Source organism: Dasypus novemcinctus, chromosome 3 (genome assembly GCF_030445035.2).
Source record: "Dasypus novemcinctus isolate mDasNov1 chromosome 3, mDasNov1.1.hap2, whole genome shotgun sequence".
NCBI lineage: Eukaryota > Metazoa > Chordata > Mammalia > Cingulata > Dasypodidae > Dasypus > Dasypus novemcinctus.
This window is the reverse complement of record NC_080675.1, coordinates 39,893,576-39,915,529: the sequence shown is the minus strand read 5'-3', so window position 1 is coordinate 39,915,529 and position 21,954 is coordinate 39,893,576. Positions and strand designations below refer to the sequence as shown.

The following is a 21,954-nucleotide window of genomic DNA, read 5'->3' as shown; positions in this document are numbered from 1 at the left end:
TTGGCCAGGATTCAGGTTTAACCCATGAGGGAGGGAGCCCAGGGGATCCAAAAAGAGGGTCAGGTTTGCACTGTCCATCCTGCCAAGGCCTGTGTAGTGGTTTCAGCCCACAGCTGGTCCCTTCTTGTGCTGACCAGCCGGCACAGGAGAGGAAAATGGTGGTGGGATGTGGTCTGTGCATTGATGGACCCACTCAGACTCTCAGAATTTGGCCAGTGTGGATGTGTGTGTTTCCAGTGCTCTCTTCAGGGGGTGGTAAGGCCTCTGGACCACTCTTTGCATGTTCTGGAAAAGGAATAATTTCTCATGGATTTGCTTACCCAAGGGCCTGCAAATACATCATAATCAGAGGAAAAATGTTGGACAAGTTTGTATTCACATCTTTCCTAACCTCTATGAGCTCAGTGTGGCTATTCAGTGAACTTTAGCAGCATTGCTTGCCAGGTGTTTGCTCCTGACCTTGCCAGGCATTGCTGTGGGGTATCCATTCCCTCAACAGCACTGATGAGGAGCCTTCAGTGTACCCAGGGCTCTGCCCTATGGAGGTGGAGCACTTGGGCTTCCTCATAGCATGGTGGTCTCAGGCGACCTTCTACATGGTGGCTGGATCCCCCCAGAGTCAGTGTAGTCAGAAGCCTGGGAGGAACCTGTGAGATTTCTTATGAAGCTACAAGATTTCTTATGACTTAGCTTAGAAGTCCCACAGCATCACTTCTGGAACATTTTACTGACAAGTTACTGAGGCTAGTCCAGATTCAAGGGGAGAGGATTAGACGTCACAGCTCAATGACAGGAGTAGCAAATACTTCGCGGCTGACTTCCATTTACCATGCGCCTTGAAGATTCATGGCATATAAGAATGTAGCAGAGGTGTCTGAGAAGTCCTGCAGTAATGAAACCATTTTAATCGAGAATTTCCCAAGTGGGTTATGCTTGTTATTTTCTTTAATCAGGAAATTCTTTTCTCATAAAAAATCATTTAACTTGTGTTCTGCCACCGAGCAGTGAGTAAAAATTACGATGTGATAGTTATGGGTTCAGTATTACTTTCTGACAAATAAGTCTTCTCCAAAATGGAATCTGGGGTGTGATAGTGAGTTTCTGATTTGGGGGAAGTACCCAAAATAGAGGGTGCATGAGCCTGTGCATGGAGGGAGAGGCAGAATGTCCTAATGGTTAAAGCTTTGATTTTACCTCCAACAGCTCTAGGTTAAAATTCAGCCTCCACCACTTGCTTGTGGCACTGGGCAAGTTACCCTTTGTGGGCTTCAGTAGCTTTATTTACAAAATAAATAGTTCCTATTTCACAGGGTTGTTGTGAGGACCAAGGCATATGGATTACTTAGTGCACTGCCTGTGAATATTAGGTGAACATTAGACATTATTGCTCTTATGATGTAGAAAGGATGGCATCCTTGGTTAGACTTTGTGGCTGTCCAATCCTCTTCCACCTCTGGGGTTTTACAGCATTGGGGTTTTTTCAGGACTTGCTTCCCAAGGGCAAACCAATGTTGCAAGTCATGGACTCACCTTCCACTTTTCTTGCAAAAGTAACCTCTATACCCTTTCACCTTTTTCTAACCTAGTTTCTAATAAGCGACCGTGACCCTCAGTGCAACCTTCACTGCTCCCGGACTCAACCCAAGCCCATCTGTGCCTCTGATGGCAGGTCCTACGAGTCCATGTGTGAGTACCAGCGAGCCAAATGCCGAGACCCAAACCTGAGTGTGGTCCATCGAGGTAAATGCAAAGGTGAGTGTGCACACTTCCACCCAGCCTGGGAGAGGCCCCTGGGCACCACAGCCCCCTGCACTGTGTACTCTCTAGGGTGGGAGTTGCCAGCCTATCCCTCTACCTCTTCCACCAGGCAATAAGAGGAGGAGGACTGGTCTGCTTCAAGAAATGAGTACTTTATTTCTCCAACTACTGCCACTAGGCTAGGGCTTAGAGAGGTGTTGCTATGTTGCTATCTGACTCATACTTTTCTCCCCCCCAGGGGGTGGGGGTGCTGCTATATATGAAGATGCCTAAAATGGCAAAGCATTGCTGCTGGCTCTTAAATAGGGATCCCAAATATTAGCCAACAGATGTGTTTTGTTTGGCCTGCTTACATGTTTAAAAACATTAAAAACATTTGAGGCAACATCTAAAAATTAGGAGCTTCAATATGAAAATCTGGATTTGTGTGCTTCTTTTGAAAAATGGAAGTCCTGGTAATATTTTGTCTATGTTCCTGTAAGGCAACAAATGACTAGAGAGCTAAGTGGCAGCCAGGCCTTTAGAGGGAAACCTGTCCTCCAGTTTGCCACAGTTCTCAGCACTCTCTATCTCAGAACCTAATGCCATTCTTGTCAGATCAGCTCACCTCTCTAATTTATATTACCTTCCTGAGGCCTGTAGATTTTTGAGTTTGTGACCTTGGACTGCTCAGAACTATCTCAGGAACTTTCAGAGGCTAAGCAGGCTGCTCTAGAGACTGATTTTTCCAAAGAAAATGCCTGCACTTATTGAACTATAAAACATCTTTAAGATCTCTTGGGCTTACTAGTTTTTTAATAAGCCCGGTGAAAAATACGGGAAATGGAACAGTTTTTTACCTGGGTGGCAGTGCTTGGGAGAAAAAAATACGTAGAGCAGTGTGTAAGTATGAATCTTTCTAACAACCTCCCCCCCAAAATACTTTTTAAAGAATAGCATAAAGAGGAAGATGAGGCCAAGCTAATCCCACAGCCACTACCCCTTTCTAGTTAGGAAAGCCAGTTGGTTGCGTGTGGTTCACTGCAAGTGGAGTGGTTTTCTCTCAGCGTCACTAGACCTGGGCAGCCATTTTGTCTCATGGCTCAGTGTGGAATCCAAGTGAAATATGCAGGATGCGCCTCTCCCCATTTAGATGCTGGCCAGAGCAAGTGTCGCCTGGAGCGGGCCCAAGCTTTGGAACAAGCCAAGAAGCCCCAGGAGGCTGTGTTTGTGCCTGAGTGTGGTGAGGACGGCTCCTTTACCCAGGTGAGGTCTTGGCTGATTCTCTTGGGCCCGTTTCCTGGATTGAGACAGAGGAGACTGATCCCGAGAGCGTGAGGCCTCCCAGTGCTTTCTGGGAAACAGCTGAGCGAGTGGCTCTTGACTCCCCTCCATGCTGCCCACTGGGGCCAGCCTTCCCCCCTCCTCGGCCCTCCATGCTGCCTCTTGCCAACTGGCAGTGGGTCCTGAAAAGACGCGTGGAAGTCCGAGCCAGGAAACCGGCATTGCCTGGTGCCTGTCCTCCCTTTGGCTGTCTCCTCTGAGGGCCGGACCTGAATTTTTCTCTTCTGTCAAATACGGGCTGATTATTTTTTCTTAACCCTGCCAGTTTCCATGAGCAAGCCGTTATTCCCTTCACTGTTTATTGCTAGCTTCTCTGTACTCCCCTCCTTCCTACACCCAGTCCTTTCACAAAGCAATGCTCTCTTTGAGTACAACTATGTATCATGGTTCTTGTGAAGGAGAGAGAGAGAGGGAGGGAAGAACGGAGGGAGGAAGAGGGAGGCGAGAACGAGTGCATGTGTAAGCGTGCATTCTGATTCTAAAATGTCTTTTCAGGCAGTCCCGTGTCTCATCCTGCATGATCTGGTTAGTGCTTTGTGTAAAAGTAAGGCGGATGATGCTGATGTTGGCATGGGCTATTTCTAAAATGTGGGCAGCGGTGGGACAATAAGGTGCTCCTTACTGTAGCACCACCCTGGGGGGGAGCCTGGCAGTTCCTGTGAGAGTCGGGATCCTGTGCCAGCTGTGTCAACTGAAGGCCGCTAGGCCAGGGTGAGCTTAGCTATGGAGCTGAGGATGGTCTGGTGCCAGTGACTTCCTTTGTAGGTTGAAGAGAGTGGCCTTTGGGGGAGCCCCACTATATTAGGGCTGGAGGCAGAGACTTCAGTGGTTTAAACACCCTCTTATAAATCAGAATCAATGGGGTCCACGAATGTAGGCTGGCATTTGGCCTGTTGGATTTCAGGTTTCATTCCTAGACTGAAAGAAGGAGGTGACTGGTTTCAGGCTAACCGCTTGTTGGGGTGGAGACCTGGAGGCTGGTGGGTCGGGCATTGGGTATCATCTTTCTAAAGTTTCCCAGCGGAATCAAATGTGCAGTCAGGCTCAAGAGCCACTGGGTTAAACTGACCTGAGCCACTGACACTGTGAGGTGGACTTTTTAGTCATTGTTTCATTTGGACCCTACCATGAGCCTGTGAAGTACAGTAGGTGTTACAGTGGCTTGACAGATGAAGCAGTCATAGCAGGTATTGAGTGGCAGAGCTGGGATTCAACTCCAGATCCCTCTAACTCCAAAGCCCTCCACACTCTGCTGCTCTCTGAACAGCAGGCTTAAAGGAGGCGCTGAGGGGCAGATGGGAAGAGGCAGTGTGTACAGGGCTTGGCGCACCTGGCGCCTGCCCACCTGCGGTGAACCCCAGCTCCACCCCCTCAGACAAGTCACAGATCCTCTCTGGATCCCAGTTTCCTGTCTGAAAAATGGAATGCAGGGAGAGGGGAAAAGAAGTGTGGTATTGGGGCATTTTTGGGACTTGGAGTTGTCCTCAATGATATTGCAGGGACAGCTGCAGGACATTATATATCCTGCCATAACCCACTGAATGGACTGGGAGAGAGTATAAACTACAACATAAACTATATATAATCCTTGCTGTGTAGCAGTGCTCCAAAGTGTACTCATTAAATGCAGTGAATGTACCACACTAATGAAAGAAGTTGTCGATGTGGGAGGAGTGAGGGGTGTGGGGAGTGGGGTATATGGGAACCTCTTATATTTTTTAATGCAACATTTTGTGTGATTTATGTATCTTAAAATAAAAAAGATAATTAAAAAAAGAAAGAAAATGGAGACAATAATGTCTTATATCCAGGTCGTGATGAGGATTAAATGAGCTAACACATGTAAAACATTTAGAACAGTACCCGATTCACATAATGCTATATAAATATTTGTCAGTTTCATGATCATTATTTCCATCTCTACTATGTCTCTGCTACTCAGGTCTTCCCAAGATTTTGTGGATGATGCCACTCAGGGAAAAAAAATGCCTTTTGCTGAAACTCCCCACATTCAAAAATTGATGTGTTGCTTCAGTTTACTTATCCCAATAAAAAGAAAGTGGGTGATCTTTGTATACGTGTTTGAAATTGCACTGCTGAGAATTCATGTGTGGGGGAAGAAAGTAAGACCTCTCGGCTTAGCTTGGGGGCTGAGACAGGGCTAAAGGGAGCAGGGAGGAGGGCAAAATCTAAGGCAATAGTTTTTCCCTTTCTCTAGGTTTAGTAATCCTGGGTGTGTTGCTTATGAGAGTGACTGGCCCTTGCCCTCCTGATTCTGAAGTGTTCACTGCCTCCTGATAGACAACCACTGGCCAGCTTTTGTTTGGGCCAGGCCAGGCCAGGTGTTGTTTGCTGGGGAAAGGAACTTCCAGATTAGTCCAGGCTGAATTGCTAAATGAGAGGGCCCCCCAAAGTTCAGCAGAGGTTGTATAGACAATCAAGAGCCGCTTTATTTGTTTGACAGTCTAAGCACTGCCATGTGTCTGCAGGCTTGATGCTGGTTCCCGCCAGTGGGCAGCCAGAGAGACAGAATGAGGGCCCAGCTCAGTTAAAGTGATTGAAGTGGATGTGCTTTTCCCCTTGATCAAAGATGCTGCAATAACTTCACGAAATGAGACTGCCTCTTTGAGTGTGCGTCAGTCACATCGACAGGCTGCCGTGCTCCTGGGAGACAGAACACATTTCTCTCTTGCCCAGCCTCCACTATCATTTAGTGGGTCTTTAAAAATTTTCTTAAAGACCAAAACCCAGAGGCAAGCTAGGTCGCTTTAATATTCTGTGAGATGTTGATATGCCTACACTCTGGTGTTAATATTTTTTTAACCCTGTGACTTATTACACAGTTAACACACTCTTGGAGTTTACGGAGGGTGTGATGGGAGCCTAATGGGGCTGGATTTGTTTGGGATATGACCCAGCTTGGGACCACATGATTGAGCTAGCTTTAATGGGGTTTGTGTGGCAGTCAATGGACTCTGGCCTTTTCCTTTGTTTTTTTCTTGTCCTTTTCTCCCTACCCCTGACCCAACTCACATAGGAAAGTGTCTTCTTAAGCAGTGATTCTAAAGCTGCACATTTGATCACATTAGATTTTTTAAAATCTTGAAATCTAGGCCACATCCCAGATCATTAAATCAAATTCTGGGAGTAAGACTCAAACATTATCCTTTTTTAAAGCTCTCCAGGTGATTCCAGTGTTTGGTTAAAGTTGTGAACCACTGTTGTAAGGCTTCCTCTTTCCTGTTTCTCTGTTGCATCTTTGGAACGTGGAGTTGAGGCTCTTTGGTGACCTGTGAGTAAGATCAGGTGTTACGGGCTTTGTTCTTTGCTATGGTCTTATCTGCGTTTTCTTCTGGGGATCAGGAATGTAATTGCTGACATCTGTTTCACCAAGTTCTCTGCCAAGCAGTTGTCTTGTGCCCAGGCTGATTAACCGAAATCTCAGCCATAGTGGAAGGATATTAGATTACCACCAGCAGGAAATGTTGCCTGGAGCTTGTCAAGCATGTGTATCACTGAATAAAAGTGATGGCTTTTCTTTATTGAGTGCTCACTTGATGTGAGGTTCAGGGTTTTACATCTATTAATCTCACTGCAACCTTTTGAGGAAGTTATTAATACCTTTATTTACGAGGGAAAACTGAATTTCAGAGGGACTGAATAACTGGTTCAAGGTCATAAAGCTAGAAATTCTTTGTCCCCTCACCTGCCTAATCTCAGCCTGGCCTCTAAATGTTTTTGCTCTCCAAAAGTGATCTTGATGTGTATGTAATTCATATTCATCACTCTTTTTCTTTTGTGAGTCCCCTCTCTGATGCTGTTGACCAATCAATCCAATACTTTTTATGATGGAAGTTTGCAAGTATACAAAAAGGAGAAGTAATGGTATAATGAAGTCCATGCATCCATCAGTCAGCTTCAACAATCAACAGCTTGTGTCCAATTCTGTTTCATCTTTACTCCATTTTCACCCCCATTCCCAACAGGATTGCTTTAAAGCAAATTCTAGGCACAGTGTCTTTTCATTCCAACAAACATTTTTGAGCCCCACTATGTTCTGGGCTATGTGCTAGTTGCTATACAGGATTCAAGAAGTGATGTGACCCCTGCCTGCAAGGAATTTGCATGCAGAAGATATAAGACATATGATAGAGTAACTAGAATATAAGACCATGTATTTACAACCAGCAGTATTTCAAAAGCTTATTTGCTTATTTGAAATTCTGAATGTATTTTATTATTTAAAAATGTATACAAATTTAAAACTTCTGAACATAAACCTTAAACAAAACTAAAAAGCAAGTGACATATATTAGCCTTAATGACAAAGAACGAATATAATTAATATATAAAGAACTTTCACAAATCAGTAAGTAAAAGATCCTAGAAGAAAAGTGGACAAGAGATATCAGCAAGCAGGTCATGCATTAAAATAAATGGTCAAAAAGTGAATACAAATAATGCCATCTTCGTTTTCATTAAAAACGTACAAATAAAAACAACGATGCACCATTTGCTTACCAAAGTTGGACAAATTGGGAAAAAATGATAATATTTAGGGTTGAGTAAAGGAAAGAGGCTACCCTAACATTGCATTTTGGAAAGTAAATTGGCAACAACTTTTAATGGTATAATTCTGCAATATGGGTCAGAAGTCCTTAATTGTGCACACATTTTGAGCTTGCAATTCCACTTACAGGAATTTATTCTAAGGGAATAACTTAAAATGTATGCAAATATTAACCACAAGGGTTTCCATCTAAGTTCTGTTTATAAAAGCAAAACTTTGGAAACAACCTAAGTATCCAAAAATAGAGAATTGCTTAAATTATGATATAACCATATTATGCAGCTAGTAAAATGATATTAAAGAGGCATATTGTATTGTATTATATGGATGTATGTATGCATGCTAGGGATTTAATTAAATAATAAAAAGAGTAATACATTTTATTCTAAATAGAAAACTTACATTGTGTAAAAAAAAAAAAATTCTGACAGTACAGAAGTACATAAGGTAGAAAGTTAAAATCACCCAGTGATTTTACCTCCTTGAAATGGCACCAATAATTGTCTGCCATCTGGGGACTTGCAAGCGCTGGGCCTTCTCAGGTGCAGTCCTTTGCGCTGGTGTGGGGGCATTCAAAATGGCCCAGTGTTTGACATACCATCGGAAGCTATCCTACAGTGGTGTCTCTAACAAAACGAGGCTATCCTGGACCCCTGGTGATAGAATTGTTTGTCTTTATACCAAGATGGTTGGGAAAACACCAAAATCTGCATGTGGTGTGTGCCCAGGCTGACATCGTGCTGTGAGACCTAAAGTTCTTATGAGGTTATCTAAAACAAAAAAAACATGTCAGCAGAGTCTGTGGTGGTTCCATGTGCGCTAAATGTGTCTGTGACAGGATCAAGTGAGCTTTCCTGATTGAGGAGCAGAAAATCATTGTGAAAGTATATTGAAAGCATAAGCACAGAGTCAGAAAGCTAAATAAAAAAATATGAAGCTTTTTTGAGAAATAAAAAGAAAAAAAAATAGTACCAATTAAGTTGATAACCTTCTAGATGTTTGTGTGTGTGTGTATCTATTATTATTTAGGACAAAATGATATGATATATATAATTTTATAATATTTTCTTAAACTAAGTATATTGTTGACTTATTTCCATATTGAGTACATACACCTAGCTCTCCATTTTAAAAAAATGGCTGCATTGTATTCCATTGTATGGATCTACCATGAATCCTGGTAATTTGGGGGTTACATTTCTAGAAGTTGAATATTGGGTCAAAAGTACATATACCTTTTAAGGTATTTGATGCATATTACTAAATTCCTCTTCATGAGTGTTGAGGAACAATGTGGTTGATTAGTAGTTGTTATCAGACACATTCCAAGCTACTTTAATTTTTTGTACAGATGAATCATAGCTAATAATAATTATTACAAAACACCATTCATAATGTTACTTCTATGTGAAAAATGTATGGTTTTTGAGCTTTGAGTTCCATGTACCAAGAACAATCTTTCTTGGTATAGCTCTGTCTGAAACTAAATTTCCTCATATTCTCTTGTTCTAACCACTACTACCCCCACCAGTATACACATATACATATGCCTCCCCCCCAACATTATCTTGCATATGGAGCCAGGAGAACTGTAATTTTTCCTTGGTGATGATTTGTTCTAAAGTTGGAAGTTGGGAAGCGGACTTGGCCCAGTGATTAGGGCGTCCGCCTACCATATGGGAGGTCCGCGGTTCAAACCCTGCTGGCCCACGCACAGTGCTGATGTGTGCAAGGAGTGCCCTGCCATGTAGGGGTGTCCTCTGAGTAGGGGAACCCCATGCACAAGGAGTGCACCTTGTAAGGAGAGCCGCCCAGCGCGAAAGAAAGCGCAGCCTGCCCAGGAATGGCGCCGCACACACGGAGAGCTGACACAACAAGATGATGCAACAAAAAGAAACGCAGATTCCCGTGCCGCTGACAACAACAGAAGCGGACAAAAAAGAACATGCAGCAAAAATGGACACAGAGAGCAGACAACGGGGGGTTGGGGGAGGAAGGGGAGAGAAATAAATAAAAGATAAATCTTTAAAAAAAAAAAAGTTGGAAGTTGAAAGAAAAAGTTTTGTGGCTTTCTGGCAGAGATAGCAGGCTCCCTTGTCAGCATTTCCTCGGTTCTTACTGGTGTATTTCCTAAAATCTGGGGAAATACAAGCTATTCCCTAAGTGCCTGGGGCTGGACTATAAAGCAGGTCTTGATATTCCCTTTTAGCTCCTTCTCTTTCGCTCCCCTCCTCCACAGTGCAGAGCTGCTTCTTCCTCAAGGCATCCTTGTGGGTGAGGATTGTGTGATTAACTTGCCCTGGGAACTCCTTAGTTTATTGTCTGGGCCTCCCTATTCCAGATTCCCTACAGGAACATGCAGGTATTGACACTTTGTAGGAACTGTGAGTCTCTGTTGGTATGGGCTGATTAAACATTGGCAGCCTGGAGCACTGAGCATCTTGTTCCGTCTTTGATGAACCTAGAGGTCTAAAAGGGTCCAGGGGCTTTATTCTGCGTTAGAGCAACAGTGTGGGTCTCTCATTAGACGGGCTGAGGACTCGTCAGGTAAAGTCCTGAGATCTTGGGTGCGTCTGTAAACCTGGAGCGTTTCAGAGCTTCTCCAGACATTGATGGACAGCCCCTTCGGATGCCCCCAAACAAAGCCCAGTCTGTATGTTTCAGTGAATGGTGCTCCTGCTTTAGACTCCCTCAGCCTTCTGTGGCAAGTTCAATGCCAACTTTTTTTCTTAAAGCTAAAAATTCAAGCCTATCCTTTATGTATAGATGGTATAAATGGTAAATGGATCCACTGTTGGGCAAGTTGTTGCTTCTTTTTTTCCTTTTTTTAAGTGCTCAATAAACATTATTTTTACTACAAATTGAACATCTGCTGTGACCAGGGCATCTTACTAAGTACTTTACACATGTTTTGCTTTTTTTTTTCCCCAAAAGACTAGATGTTTTATATGATAATTTATACAAATCCTGCTATTTAACACATAGTTGCCGCTCAGCAAATATTAACTTTATTCCTCTTTAGGAGAGTTGAACTAGTCTAGGGGTTGGGAAATTATGGCCTGTGCCCTTTTTTTCCCCTTTGAAATAGCTTTATTGAGATATAATTTACATATCATGAAATTTACCCTTTTGTATATATCAGTGGGTTTTTTTTTAGTATATTCACGGAGTTGTGCAACTATACCATTATCTAATTCCAGAACCTTTCATCATCTCCAAAGGAAACCCTGTACCTATTTGTAGTCACTCCTCTTTATCCCCTCCCTGCAGCCATTGGCAACCAATAATCTGCTTTCTATTTCTATAGCTTTGCTTATTCTGGACATTTCATATAATTAGACTTATATAATATGTGGCCTTTTGTGTGACTGGCAGCTTTTACATAGCACACTGTTTTCAAGATTCATCCATGTTGTAGCATGCATCAGTACTGCCTTCCTTTAAAATGAAATAATATTCCATTTATGGATAAACCACATTTTGTTTAGCCATTTATTAATTAATGGACATTTGGGTTGTTTCCACATTTTAGCTATTGTGAACAATGCTGCTATGAACATGTTTTAACAAGTTTATAAGTTTTTGTATAAACACATGCTTTCAGTTCTCCTGGGTATATACCTAGGAGTATAATTGTTAGGCCACTTGGTAACTCTATGTTTAATCTTTTCAGGAACTGCCAGACTTTTTCCAAAGTGGCTGTACCATTTTACATTCCCTCAAGCAATGTATGAGGGTTCTAGTTTCTCCACATCCTTGCCAACACTTGCTGTTGTCCATCCATTTTTAATATAGTTGTAGTGAATGTGTAGTGGTATCTCATGGATTTGATTTGAATTTCTCTAATAACTAATGATGTTAAGCATCTTTTCACCTGCTTAATGGCCATTTGTATATCTTCTTTGGAGAAATGTCTATTCAGATCTATTGCCTATGTTTAAATTTGTTTCTTTAATTATTGTGTTATAAGAGCTCTTTTTCTTCAAATGTAAGTCCCTTATAAGATATATGATTTCAAATATTTTCTCCCATTCTGCAGGTTGTCTTTTGCCCTTCTTGTTGATATCTTTTGAAGTACAGGCATTTTAAATTTTAATGTAGTCCAATTTATCTATTTTTTTCCTTTTGTTGCTTGTGCTTTTGGTGTTATAACTAAGTAACCCCTACCTAATACAAAGTAATAAAGACTTAACGCCTAGGTTTTCTTCTAAGAGCGTGATGGTTTTTAGCTTTTACCTTTAGGTAATCCATTTTTAGTTAATTTTTGTGCACAGTGTGAGGCAAGGGTACAACTTTATTCTTTTGTATGTTTCGGTATCATTTGTTGAGAAGACTATTCTTTCCCCCATTGAATTGTCTTGGCACCATTGTCTAAAATCAGTTGATCATAAATGAGAAGCTTTTTCTGGACTTTCAGTTCCATCCCATTGACCTACATGTCTGTTCATATGCCAGTGCCACACTGCCTTGCTGTAGCTTTGCACTGTGTTACAATCTTCTTTTTCTTTTTTAAATGCACAGTGAGTTGAGTGTTGTTCTGCACCCATGTGTGGGGTTAGTGCCAGTTTCCTCACCAGGGGAGAGGGATATCCAGGAGCTTGTAGCCTGTGCTCTGGTCCTAGGCTTTGTGGCCAGTATCAATGTCCTTGCTTTGCTATGTGCAGGGGAAGCAAAATGTGGGTAGAGAAAGTGAGCAAAGTAGAGGTGGGAAAGTGAGCAAAGTAGAGGTGGGGAATATAGGTGCAGATGAGACCTATATATCCCTGAGAGCTCTGTGTTTTTGGAAAGTGTAGCAGTTTGCTGTGGTTATGAATTCCAAAAATAGATATTAGATTATGTTTGTAATCTGATCTGTACCTGGGCATGATTGAGTTGTAATTAGGGCATTGAGTCCCCATCCCTTGGTGGGTGGGGACTCGCAGATAAAAGGCATGGCAAAGGACAGAGTTGAGGGTTTCTGATGTTGCAGTTTTGATGTTGGAGTTTGATGCTGAAGACTTAAGCTGGAGTCCCGGGAAGTAAGCTCACAGAGGAAAGAGTAGCAAGCCCCAGGAAGCCTGAACCCTCACAGACATCGTCAGCCATCTTGCTCCAACACGTGAAAATAGACTTTGGTGAGGGAAGTAATTTATGCTTTATGGCCTGGTATCTGTAGACTCCTACCCCAAGTAAATACCCTTTATAAAAACCAACCAATTTCTGGTATTTTGCATTAGCACCCCTTTGGCTGACTAATATGGTAAGTTAAAATTTGTTCTTTGAATCTGCAAGCAAGGAAGGGATTTCTTTTTGAATCACAAACTGGGTGTTGCAGTCAGCCTTGAGGCCTTGGAGGAGGAGACCTGCTGCTGCTTCTCTGAGTCATGCTCGCTTCTCTCCCTACATTGACACGTCCTTTGTGGTTGGTAAGGTTTCAGCATACTGAGATCTGGGGAGATGCAGAAGCTAGAGACCCAGTGCGTGACAGCCAGCAACTAGCTTCCTGGGGCAACTTTGCTTCTTACCGTCCTTAGGCTGGGTTAAGGGGGTCACATAATTTGTAATGCGTAATCTAACTAATGCAGCTGTGAGAGTAAAATTTTAATTTTATAAGTGATAGCAGGGTCAGAGTCTGCTTGTTTTGCCAGTGCCTGACCAATTTCTTGTATGTGGTGGGAGCCACTGCTTTCATCTTTTCAGGTCCCTGGGATGCTCATCAAATGCAGACACCCCTGGATCTCCCTTCAGGTGCAAGAGGTACACTAGGATGAGGGTGACTGAGCATGCTGTGTCTTCAGAACACTATCCATCTGCTCTGCTGGGCTTTGTCTCTTCTCACCACTGCTAGGTCCCACTCTTCAAGGACTTTTCTTGAGTTGAATGGTCACTGTGCACCCTCTCCTGGATTGTCTGGCACTGTCTGCTTTGGACCAAGTGCGCAGGTCTGGGTGCTTCCAGCAGGTGTCTGAGCTCCCTGGAGCCCTTGATGATTCTGACCCTACAGTGTGTCTGTTGTGGAAATGAAAGGGGTGAGCCCTGGGTGGTATCTGCAGCTGCTCTTCTGCAAGGGAGTATAGTTGGGAGGAAGGGAAAGAGAGAGGCCTGCTTCTCTGGCCTTCCTTCTGCTATTGGAAGGCTTTAATCACTGTCCTTGCCATTAAAAATTTTTTATAGAGAATAATAACAGCGATAATATAGCAGCAGCCAATCCTTATATAGCACTTATTATATGCAAGGCTGTTTTAAAAGTGCTTGCTTGATACATATTAACTTATTCATTCCTCACTACAACCTATGAGGTGGTACTATTTTATTTCCAGTTTGTAGGTGAGGAAACTGAACCACAGAGAAGCTGAGTAACTTGCTCAGGGTCATACAGCTTATAAGCAGTAGAATAAGGGTTCAAACCCAAGCAGCCTGGTTCCAGAGTTCTTGTTCCTAGCCACCACTTTATACTGCCTCTCTAAAGGACACTTGCCATCTTTTAAAGGGACATTTAAAACTGAAGTATTTCCTAGAGGGTGACCCAGGTGGAATAAAGTCTGAAAATTAGGTCACATGAGGAATGCTTTAGGAGCCAGAGATGTGTATTTGGATTTGAGAGGAACCAAAGGATGGATGGAAAAATGACCAGAAAAATGAGGGCCATCTTCAAATCTTGTCTGTGGATACTAATAGCCCACGTAGTCCCACAGAGCCAACCCAGGATCAGTGAGTAAAATATATACTCAGATTTTAACTCAAAATAAGCAAGAACTTTTTACATGTAGAGCAATCCAGAGGTGGAATGTTGCACTCAAAGAGGACTTCCATCCCAGGAAGTGGGCAAACGGGTTATGTGGACATATAGCAAGGATACCCTGGGGGGAGGGTATGCTCCTGCATTGAGAAGGCCAAACTGACTGCCTCTGAGGAGGTTACCTCCACACTCTTTAGGGATTTATGAGACACTAGCTAGGGTTCAGCTGGGTGGCGAGAAACACAGTAGGTTTCCAGTAAATCCAGGAACCTTCTAGCTTCAAGACTACTGTGGGGTACATATAACATTGCTAGGGGGTGATGAAAGCCCCACTGGTGGGTCAGCTCAACTTCTGCAAAATTAAAGGAATCATTTTTTTTTCCATGTCAAAGTAGGGAAAAGCAATAGAAATACAGGAGCAAGATATGACTACAGAAAAGCTTAAATAAAAGTTTAGTGATACGTAGGGACAGGAAGTGGGAAGGAGCTACCACTCCTGTAGGCCTCATTTTTCTCACTACCAGCCAGATTTTCACTCTTCTGATCTGAACAAAGCTATATAAGAGGGACTTTCTTATTGGGCATTTCTTAAATGCAAAAATAATTTGATATTCCCCCTCCCACCCCCAAATGGGCACCAAACATAGGGATCGGGGACAAGCTAATAAAGTTCCTTGGGCCTCTAGCTGGACCACAGAGGCCTTCATTTAAAAAATATATTTGCAAATGTGGGGATTTCAAACTTTTTGGAAAACACAAGAAATATTCTTGGTCATATAGCTGGAACAGTGGTCTTAGCTGATAATTAGGTGCTAGGTTATAATTTTTTACCTTAAAACAGGATTGCAGAATCACAGATCTTGGGGTGACAGGGAACTTCAGGGGTACCTGGTTCATCACCTCCTTCCTCTCTCCACCCCTCCCCAATCCAGTGCTCAGGCTTCACCTATCCTCTCTCCCCAAGTAGTCATCCACTTTCTGTTTCATTGCCATTATAGACAGGAAGCTTACTCTCGCCAATGACAACATACGTAATGCATTCTGGGACAATTTAGTTTGAACATCCTTCTTTACATTGACTTGAAAACTGTCTCCCTGTAATTTCCAACAGCTGACTCCAGTTCTATCTATGGGACTTAAAGGATTCATGGAAATCCCACTTTCCACAGAAAAAAATTGAAGATAGACAACATTGTGTCCTTGGAAAATCTTTTCTTTCAGCCATCAAATTTTTCTCTGTGCCCTGGCAAGACCCTTAGTTCTATTACCGATTCCTACATCATAGGATGTTTGTGTCTCCATCTCCTTGGCTTCTTTCCTCTAAATACAACTTGCCAAGGCTACTCTTACACAGTGTCTTTCCCCAAACTGGGCACAATATTTCAGATGTGGTTAGAACAACCCAGGGAAGAATGGGACTGCCCTTTGTTCTAAACACACCATTTCTCAATAATGTCATGTGGTCAGCCACATCACACCATCAACTCATTAAAAAATGTACTGCTGTAGGGACAGTTACCAGACATTGTATGTCCTCCCATGGCCCACTGGGTGGAATGTGGGAGAGTGAGGGCTATGATGTGGACCATTGACCATGAGGTGCAGTGGTGCTCAGAGATGTATTCACCAAATGCAATGAATGTCTCATGATGGTGGAGGAGATTGTCATTATGGGGGGAGGAATGGGGTGGGGGGGGTGTATGGGGACCTCATATTTTTTTTAATGTAATATTAAAAAAATAAAGACAAAAAAATGTACTCAACAAAAACGTCCATATTTAGGGGAACTTGACAGTGAAGGATTGTCTTCCTCCCCTACACCTCTGGAAGGTGAGGTAAATACTCTAAAAGGACAATTCCTTATTCCCCAACAGACAGTACGCCCTAGATGTGGCATAGAGCAGGAGTCAATGTCAACAGCTAACAAGAATAGCAGCACTTTGAAGCTATGGCCTACATCTTCCTTGTAAAAGAGAAGAAAGGGATGAAACCAGCATGTGCTGAACCCATACTCCAACCTGGACACTGTTTTAGGTGCTTTATGTATAATGTCTCATTTAGCTTTCTCAATAACCTTCGCAGTTGGAGCTGTTAGTACTACTTCCTAGATCAGCTTAGAGAGGTCCAATGACTTTGCTAAAGTCACTCAGCTGGTGGTGAAGATGGGATTTAAACCCAGATCTTTTTTACTTGAAAGGCATGCTTTTCTTTCTACATCTTGGTGCTTCTTGGCCAAACTTGACTAAAGATGAGGGATATCCTGTGGGATAACCTTTTCCAAACTGACTTAAAGACAGCTCATGCTCCACAGTCTCAAAAGAATTATACCATCCTTTCCTTTTTCCCCCTCTTCTCACCACAGTGCAACTCTCTTCCATGTGTGAAATCACCCAGAAGATTTAATGTTGCAACCACTAGATTCATAAATAAAAGACTACATGTTCAAAACAACTAGAATAAAAAAAAAATGTTGGAAAGATGTGTAGTCACAGGACCTCTTGTTCCTAAGTTCCCAGATAGAAAAGTACTTGTTTCTTGAGTATTTTATGATAAATTTTAGAAACGGTGGTGTGGAAAGTTTCCTTTAAAGCAGTGGTTCTCCAAGTGTGTTCCCCAGACCAGCAGTGTCACCTGGGAACTTGTTAGAAATGCCAATTGTCCAGACCTAAGGAATCCAGAACCTTTGCAGAGAGGGCTCAGCAATCTGTTTTAACAAGCCATTTAGGTGAGTCTGATGCACACTCAAGTTTGAGAACTATTATTTGAAGCCCCAAAAAGCAATGTTTTCCTGAAGTTTCTGATGGAGAGACCTGTTTTGGGGAACACATCACATGGCCTAGAGGCTCAGTTTTGCAGCCCAAGGCACCCATGGAAAAACACAATTTTTTAGAGGTCCTGTATGAATGTAGCCAAAGAAAAATGGGACAGCTCAAAATACCATCCTGCAATGGCTTGGGGCTAGGTACCCCTGAAAAACATGTCCTTAATCTTAATGCATTCCTGTGGATTATGTGGATTAATCCATCATAAGTAGGACGTTTTGATGAGGTTACTTAAGTTAATTTGTGACTCAAAAGAATGAAGGTGGATCTTTTTTAAAAAATTTATTTTATTTATTTCTCCCCCTCCCATTGTTAATGCTTGCTGTCTGCTCTTTGTGTCTCCTTGCCTTCTTTCTTCTTCTTCTTCTTTTTTTTTTAGAAGGCACCAGGAACCAAACCCAGGACCTCCCATGTGATAGGCAATCACCCAAGGGCTTGAACTACATTTGCTCCCTGCTTGTTGTGTCTTTCATTGTGTTTCCTTGCTATGTCTCTTTGTTGTGTCATCTTCTTCTGCTCATTGCTTCAGCCAATTGCGTCAGCTCACGGTCTTGCTTGTCTTCTTTAAGAGGCACCAGGTACCAAACTGGGGACCTCCCGTGTGGTAGGGGGGCACCCAACTGCTTGAGCCTCATCCATATCCTGAGGATTGATCTTAATCTTATTATTGGAGTCCTTTAAAAGCAGAATGAAATTCAGACACAGAGAAAGCCACAGGGAACAACCAGAAGCTGGAAGTCAATGGAACCCGGAAGAGGAAGATGTTGCCGTGTGCATTGCCATGTGACAGAAAAGCCAAGGACCAAGGATCGCCGGTTGCCAGTCCCAGAATGCTGTAGTCTTTTGGGCAAAATATCACCTTGACAATGCCTTGATTTTGGACTTCTCCTAGCCTAGAAACCACAAGCCAATGAATTCCTGCTGTTTAAGCAAACCCATTGCATGGTATATGCTTTAGCAGCCAGGAAACTAAAACATGCCCTGAAACAAAATCTTCAGTAGGGCTGATGGCAATACCCTTAAACTTTCTCTGTGAATTAGTTTAATCCAAAGAACCTGCTAACTGATTGGGCAGATTGAAAAAGCAACAAAGTCTCATGCTTCCACTACAAAAGGAGAGTTAGAAAAGGGTGGGAGGCAGTACTGGGAAATTCTTTCTTTTTTTTTTTTTTTTTAAAGATTTATTTTTATTTATTTAATTCCCCTCCTTCCCCAGTTGTCTGTTTTCTGTGTCTTTTTGCTGCGTCTTGTTTCTTTGTCCGCTTCTGTTCGTCAGCGGCACGGGAAGTGTGGGCGGCGCCATTCCTCGGCAGGCTGCTCCCTCCTTCTCGCTGGGCGGCTCTCCTTAAGGGGTGCACTCCTTGCGCGTGGGGTTCCCCTACGCGGGGGACACCTCTGTGTGGTGCGGCACTCCTTGCACTCCTTGCGCACATCAGCACTGCGCATGGGCCAGCTCCACACGAGTCAAGGAGGCCCGGGGCTTGAACCGCGGACCTCCCATGTGGTAGACGGACGCCCTAACCACTGGGCCAAAGTCCGTTTCCGGAAATTCTTTCAAGTATAGTGAATTGAGAGCCTGGTACCTGGCCTGTAAGAGTGTGGGGCTGGGGAAAACAAAGAAATAGAGCAAGGCAGTCCATTGTACTTTCTTTCCAGAGCATGCTTCAGAGAACACGAAGTGGCAAGAAATGCTCCCCAAAGAAAAATTAGGGCAAGCGTCTCGCAGTTAAATATGTTTAGGAGTTGTTGCAAATGATGTCTTCCTCTTGGAGCCAAGTCATTCATTGATTTAAGGACTTCTGAGAAATTCTGCAGTAAAGACATCTTTTAACTTTGTTTAACCAAATATTTCCAAAGTTATTTGGCTAGAGAAACCCCTCCCCCAATAATTCCTATTCACGTTCCATAGAACACCACTGTATTTGTCACTATAGTAGAGTGGCAGAAGTAAAGGTGGTGAGAACAGCAACTTTCACATTCCTGGAGAGAAGAGAAAAAGGTGGGCAAACACAGGGGAAACTGGTTTTGCCACTGGTTTCCCAGGAAGGCAAGGGGCGCTTGGTAGGAAGGAGAGCAAAAGTCCAGTAACAAAGCTACCCTGGGAGGTGGGAATCTGACCCCTGTCAGAGAAGCCCCTGGAGAACTGCCAGAGGAGAGCAGCGCCAGTGGGCATGGCGGCGTTGCCATGCTGTTATCCAAACTACCCCAGGAACGGCCTCTCACTCAAGCTGGACCAGAAGTCTCTTTTCCAGCTGCTTCCTTGATTAGAATATCCCCCTAACCATCCCCCTCCCCCTAAAAAAAGTTCCATTTGCCAGGGAATTATGAGGCACAAAGAGACCCAGTCAGTTCCCTTGGACACCAGCACTTGTAACCACTTCCTTTCTCCTCCTCCCTTCTAGGTCTGAGGGATTTCCATTTGCTAGAATAGGCACTGAAAACCATGCTCCATGCCACCTGCCTGGCTCTTGGCCTCAGTTTGCTCATTTGGGAAATGTTTGAGTTAGGCTAGTGATCTCTAAGACTTTTTCCAGCCCTGTCAGTTCTGTAATTTTGTGAGGGCTTGGATACAGGGTGACTTTGAGGCTCAAATGAGGGCAGGTGATTGAAAAGCCATTGTAAAAGAATAAGGTGATGTTCTCCATTTTGGGCTTGGCACCCTGGACGACAGTTCACTCTCTCCTCTGTTTTCTCCAGAGAGCTGGTGTTTTCTCTGCGAGCTGATCAGTCAGCTGCATTTGTTTGAAGTGCTACAACCAGGTGTCCAGGAGTTGAACAAATGTTGACTATTAATAGTACAAAATAATTTAAAATTTGTCTTAATTTGACTTCACTTGACGTGAAATACACACTAGGCTCTTTGTGCACAGGGCTGCTGGCCAAAGATGTTAAAATGTATGAGTCAGAGACGAGCTTTACTTACCTAAAAATGCATTGTCTTTTTTTTCTCTATTATTTATTATTTCTCTCTTTATTATTATTTTTTAATGTTACATTAAAAAAATATGAGGTCCCCATATAGCACCCAATCCCCTCACCCCACTCCTCCCACATCAACTACCTCTTTCATCATCGTGGGGTATTCATTGCATTTGGTGAATACATTTTGGAGCACGGCTGCACCACATGGATAATGATTTACATTGTAGTTTACACTCTCTCCCAGTCCACCCAGTGGGCGATGGCAGGACAAGTCTTAAAGTACGTTTAGGAGTACCAGTTATATTCAGACAGTGTAGTTACAGTATAAGCAGAGTAACGTCACTTAAGTTGGTCCTTGATGTATACAAACATTATTTTGTTTCTTAAGGAAGGCCTATCAGTTGATACGTTTAGTCTTCCAGTATGTTCCAGAGTGGAAGAGGAGCAAATTCCATGGTTCGTACATGTATCTTTGGGGCCAGAACAACCCTGAGTTTTGAGCACTGCCCAGGAAGCTAACTAGAAGTGGCCAGTTGCCTTGTTAATTAATCTTAGTGCATGTTTTTCCATAGATTGTCTGAAAGTTGATTAACTTGAGGCTCTTGGAGAAAAAAATGGGGTTACTTTTTAATTTAAAAGAACAGATACAAAAAAAAAAAAAGAACATACATTTGTAAGGAAGGCCAGATTTAAATCTTGATTTTGTATGTATAAACCATCAATTTATGGCATTTACATCTGACTGCTTTTTTTTCAGGAGACTTAATTCTCTGCTCTGAGAGTAAATAGAATGGTTTTCTTTTCTTAATTAAAGCTGTTTTTATTTTTTTAAGATTTATTTTATTTGTTTATATCTCCACTCACTGTCTGCTCTCTATTTGTCTTCTTTTTAGGAGGCACTGGGAACTGAACCCTGAGCCAATCACTTGAGCCACCTCTGCTCCCTACTAGTTTTGTCTCTCATTGTATTTCCTCACTGTGTCTCTTTGTTGTGTCACCTTGCTGCGTCAACTTGCTGTCTTACTTGACTTCTTTAGGAGAATCCAGGAACTGAACCCAGGACCTTCCAAGTGGTAGTGGGGTGCCACATCTGCTTCTCAAATGAATGGTTTTTATATGAAAATAAACTTCCCCTTTCTCCACCCAAAGTTTTTAAAACTTCTTGCTGATTTCAGACTGCACATCTCCCCAAGGATGGCCAGAATAGGATATTCTTTGGTCCCCTTCAGAGAAGCCTGGCTCTGCCCTTTTTATGTGTACATAGAGTTTGCTAAAATCAACATGTGATAATAAAAATAGATGGCTAAGAATGACGGAGCACTTATCATGAGAGTGAAGTTCTTTGTTTACATTATCTAAGTTAATCCTCCCAACAACCAAGAAAGGGAAGTATTATGATCTCCTTTTTAGAAATAGATGCAGAAAGGCTGAGACTTGGTTTGGTTAAGAATCCTTCCAAGGCTGCCTAGTGAGTTAAATGGTGGATCTGGGAAGTTAAGGAAGGTGGGCTGCAGTCTGACTCTACGACCACTACTGTATGTCCTGACATACCCTCTTTTTCAACAAGAAGACATCTCGAAAACTCCCCAAGACAGCTTAGAAACAACCTTTCGAGTTAGCATCATGGGGCCCCTTCAGCAAAGGGCATTGATTTTGCTTGGCTCCTTGCCTCAGTTCTTGTAGTCTGAGACTTGATTGGGTCTTCTGTACCTTCTTTTGCCCATAGCTGCTCTCCTCCACCCCCATCCCCTGCAGCACACTTGGATGTGGATGAGCCCATTGCTGCGTACCCCATGCATCAACGAGCATGGCTAACAATTCTTTTTCCAATTTCAGTTTTA

The 21,954-nt window shown here is 42.9% G+C and overlaps 1 protein-coding gene across 8 annotated transcripts in view; it reads left to right on the top strand.

Moving 5' to 3' along the window:
* SMOC1 (SPARC related modular calcium binding 1) overlaps window positions 1–21,954 on the top strand; it is a 149,846-nt gene that overhangs the window by 68,124 nt on the left and 59,768 nt on the right. For all 8 annotated transcript variants that reach the window (XM_058293201.2, XM_012519144.4, XM_071213840.1 and 5 more), the window contains exons 2-3: window positions 1,587–1,752; window positions 2,891–3,003. In XM_058293201.2, coding sequence (XP_058149184.1) covers window positions 1,587–1,752; window positions 2,891–3,003 — 279 coding nt within the window. The remainder of the gene's footprint in view (window positions 1–1,586; window positions 1,753–2,890; window positions 3,004–21,954) is intronic.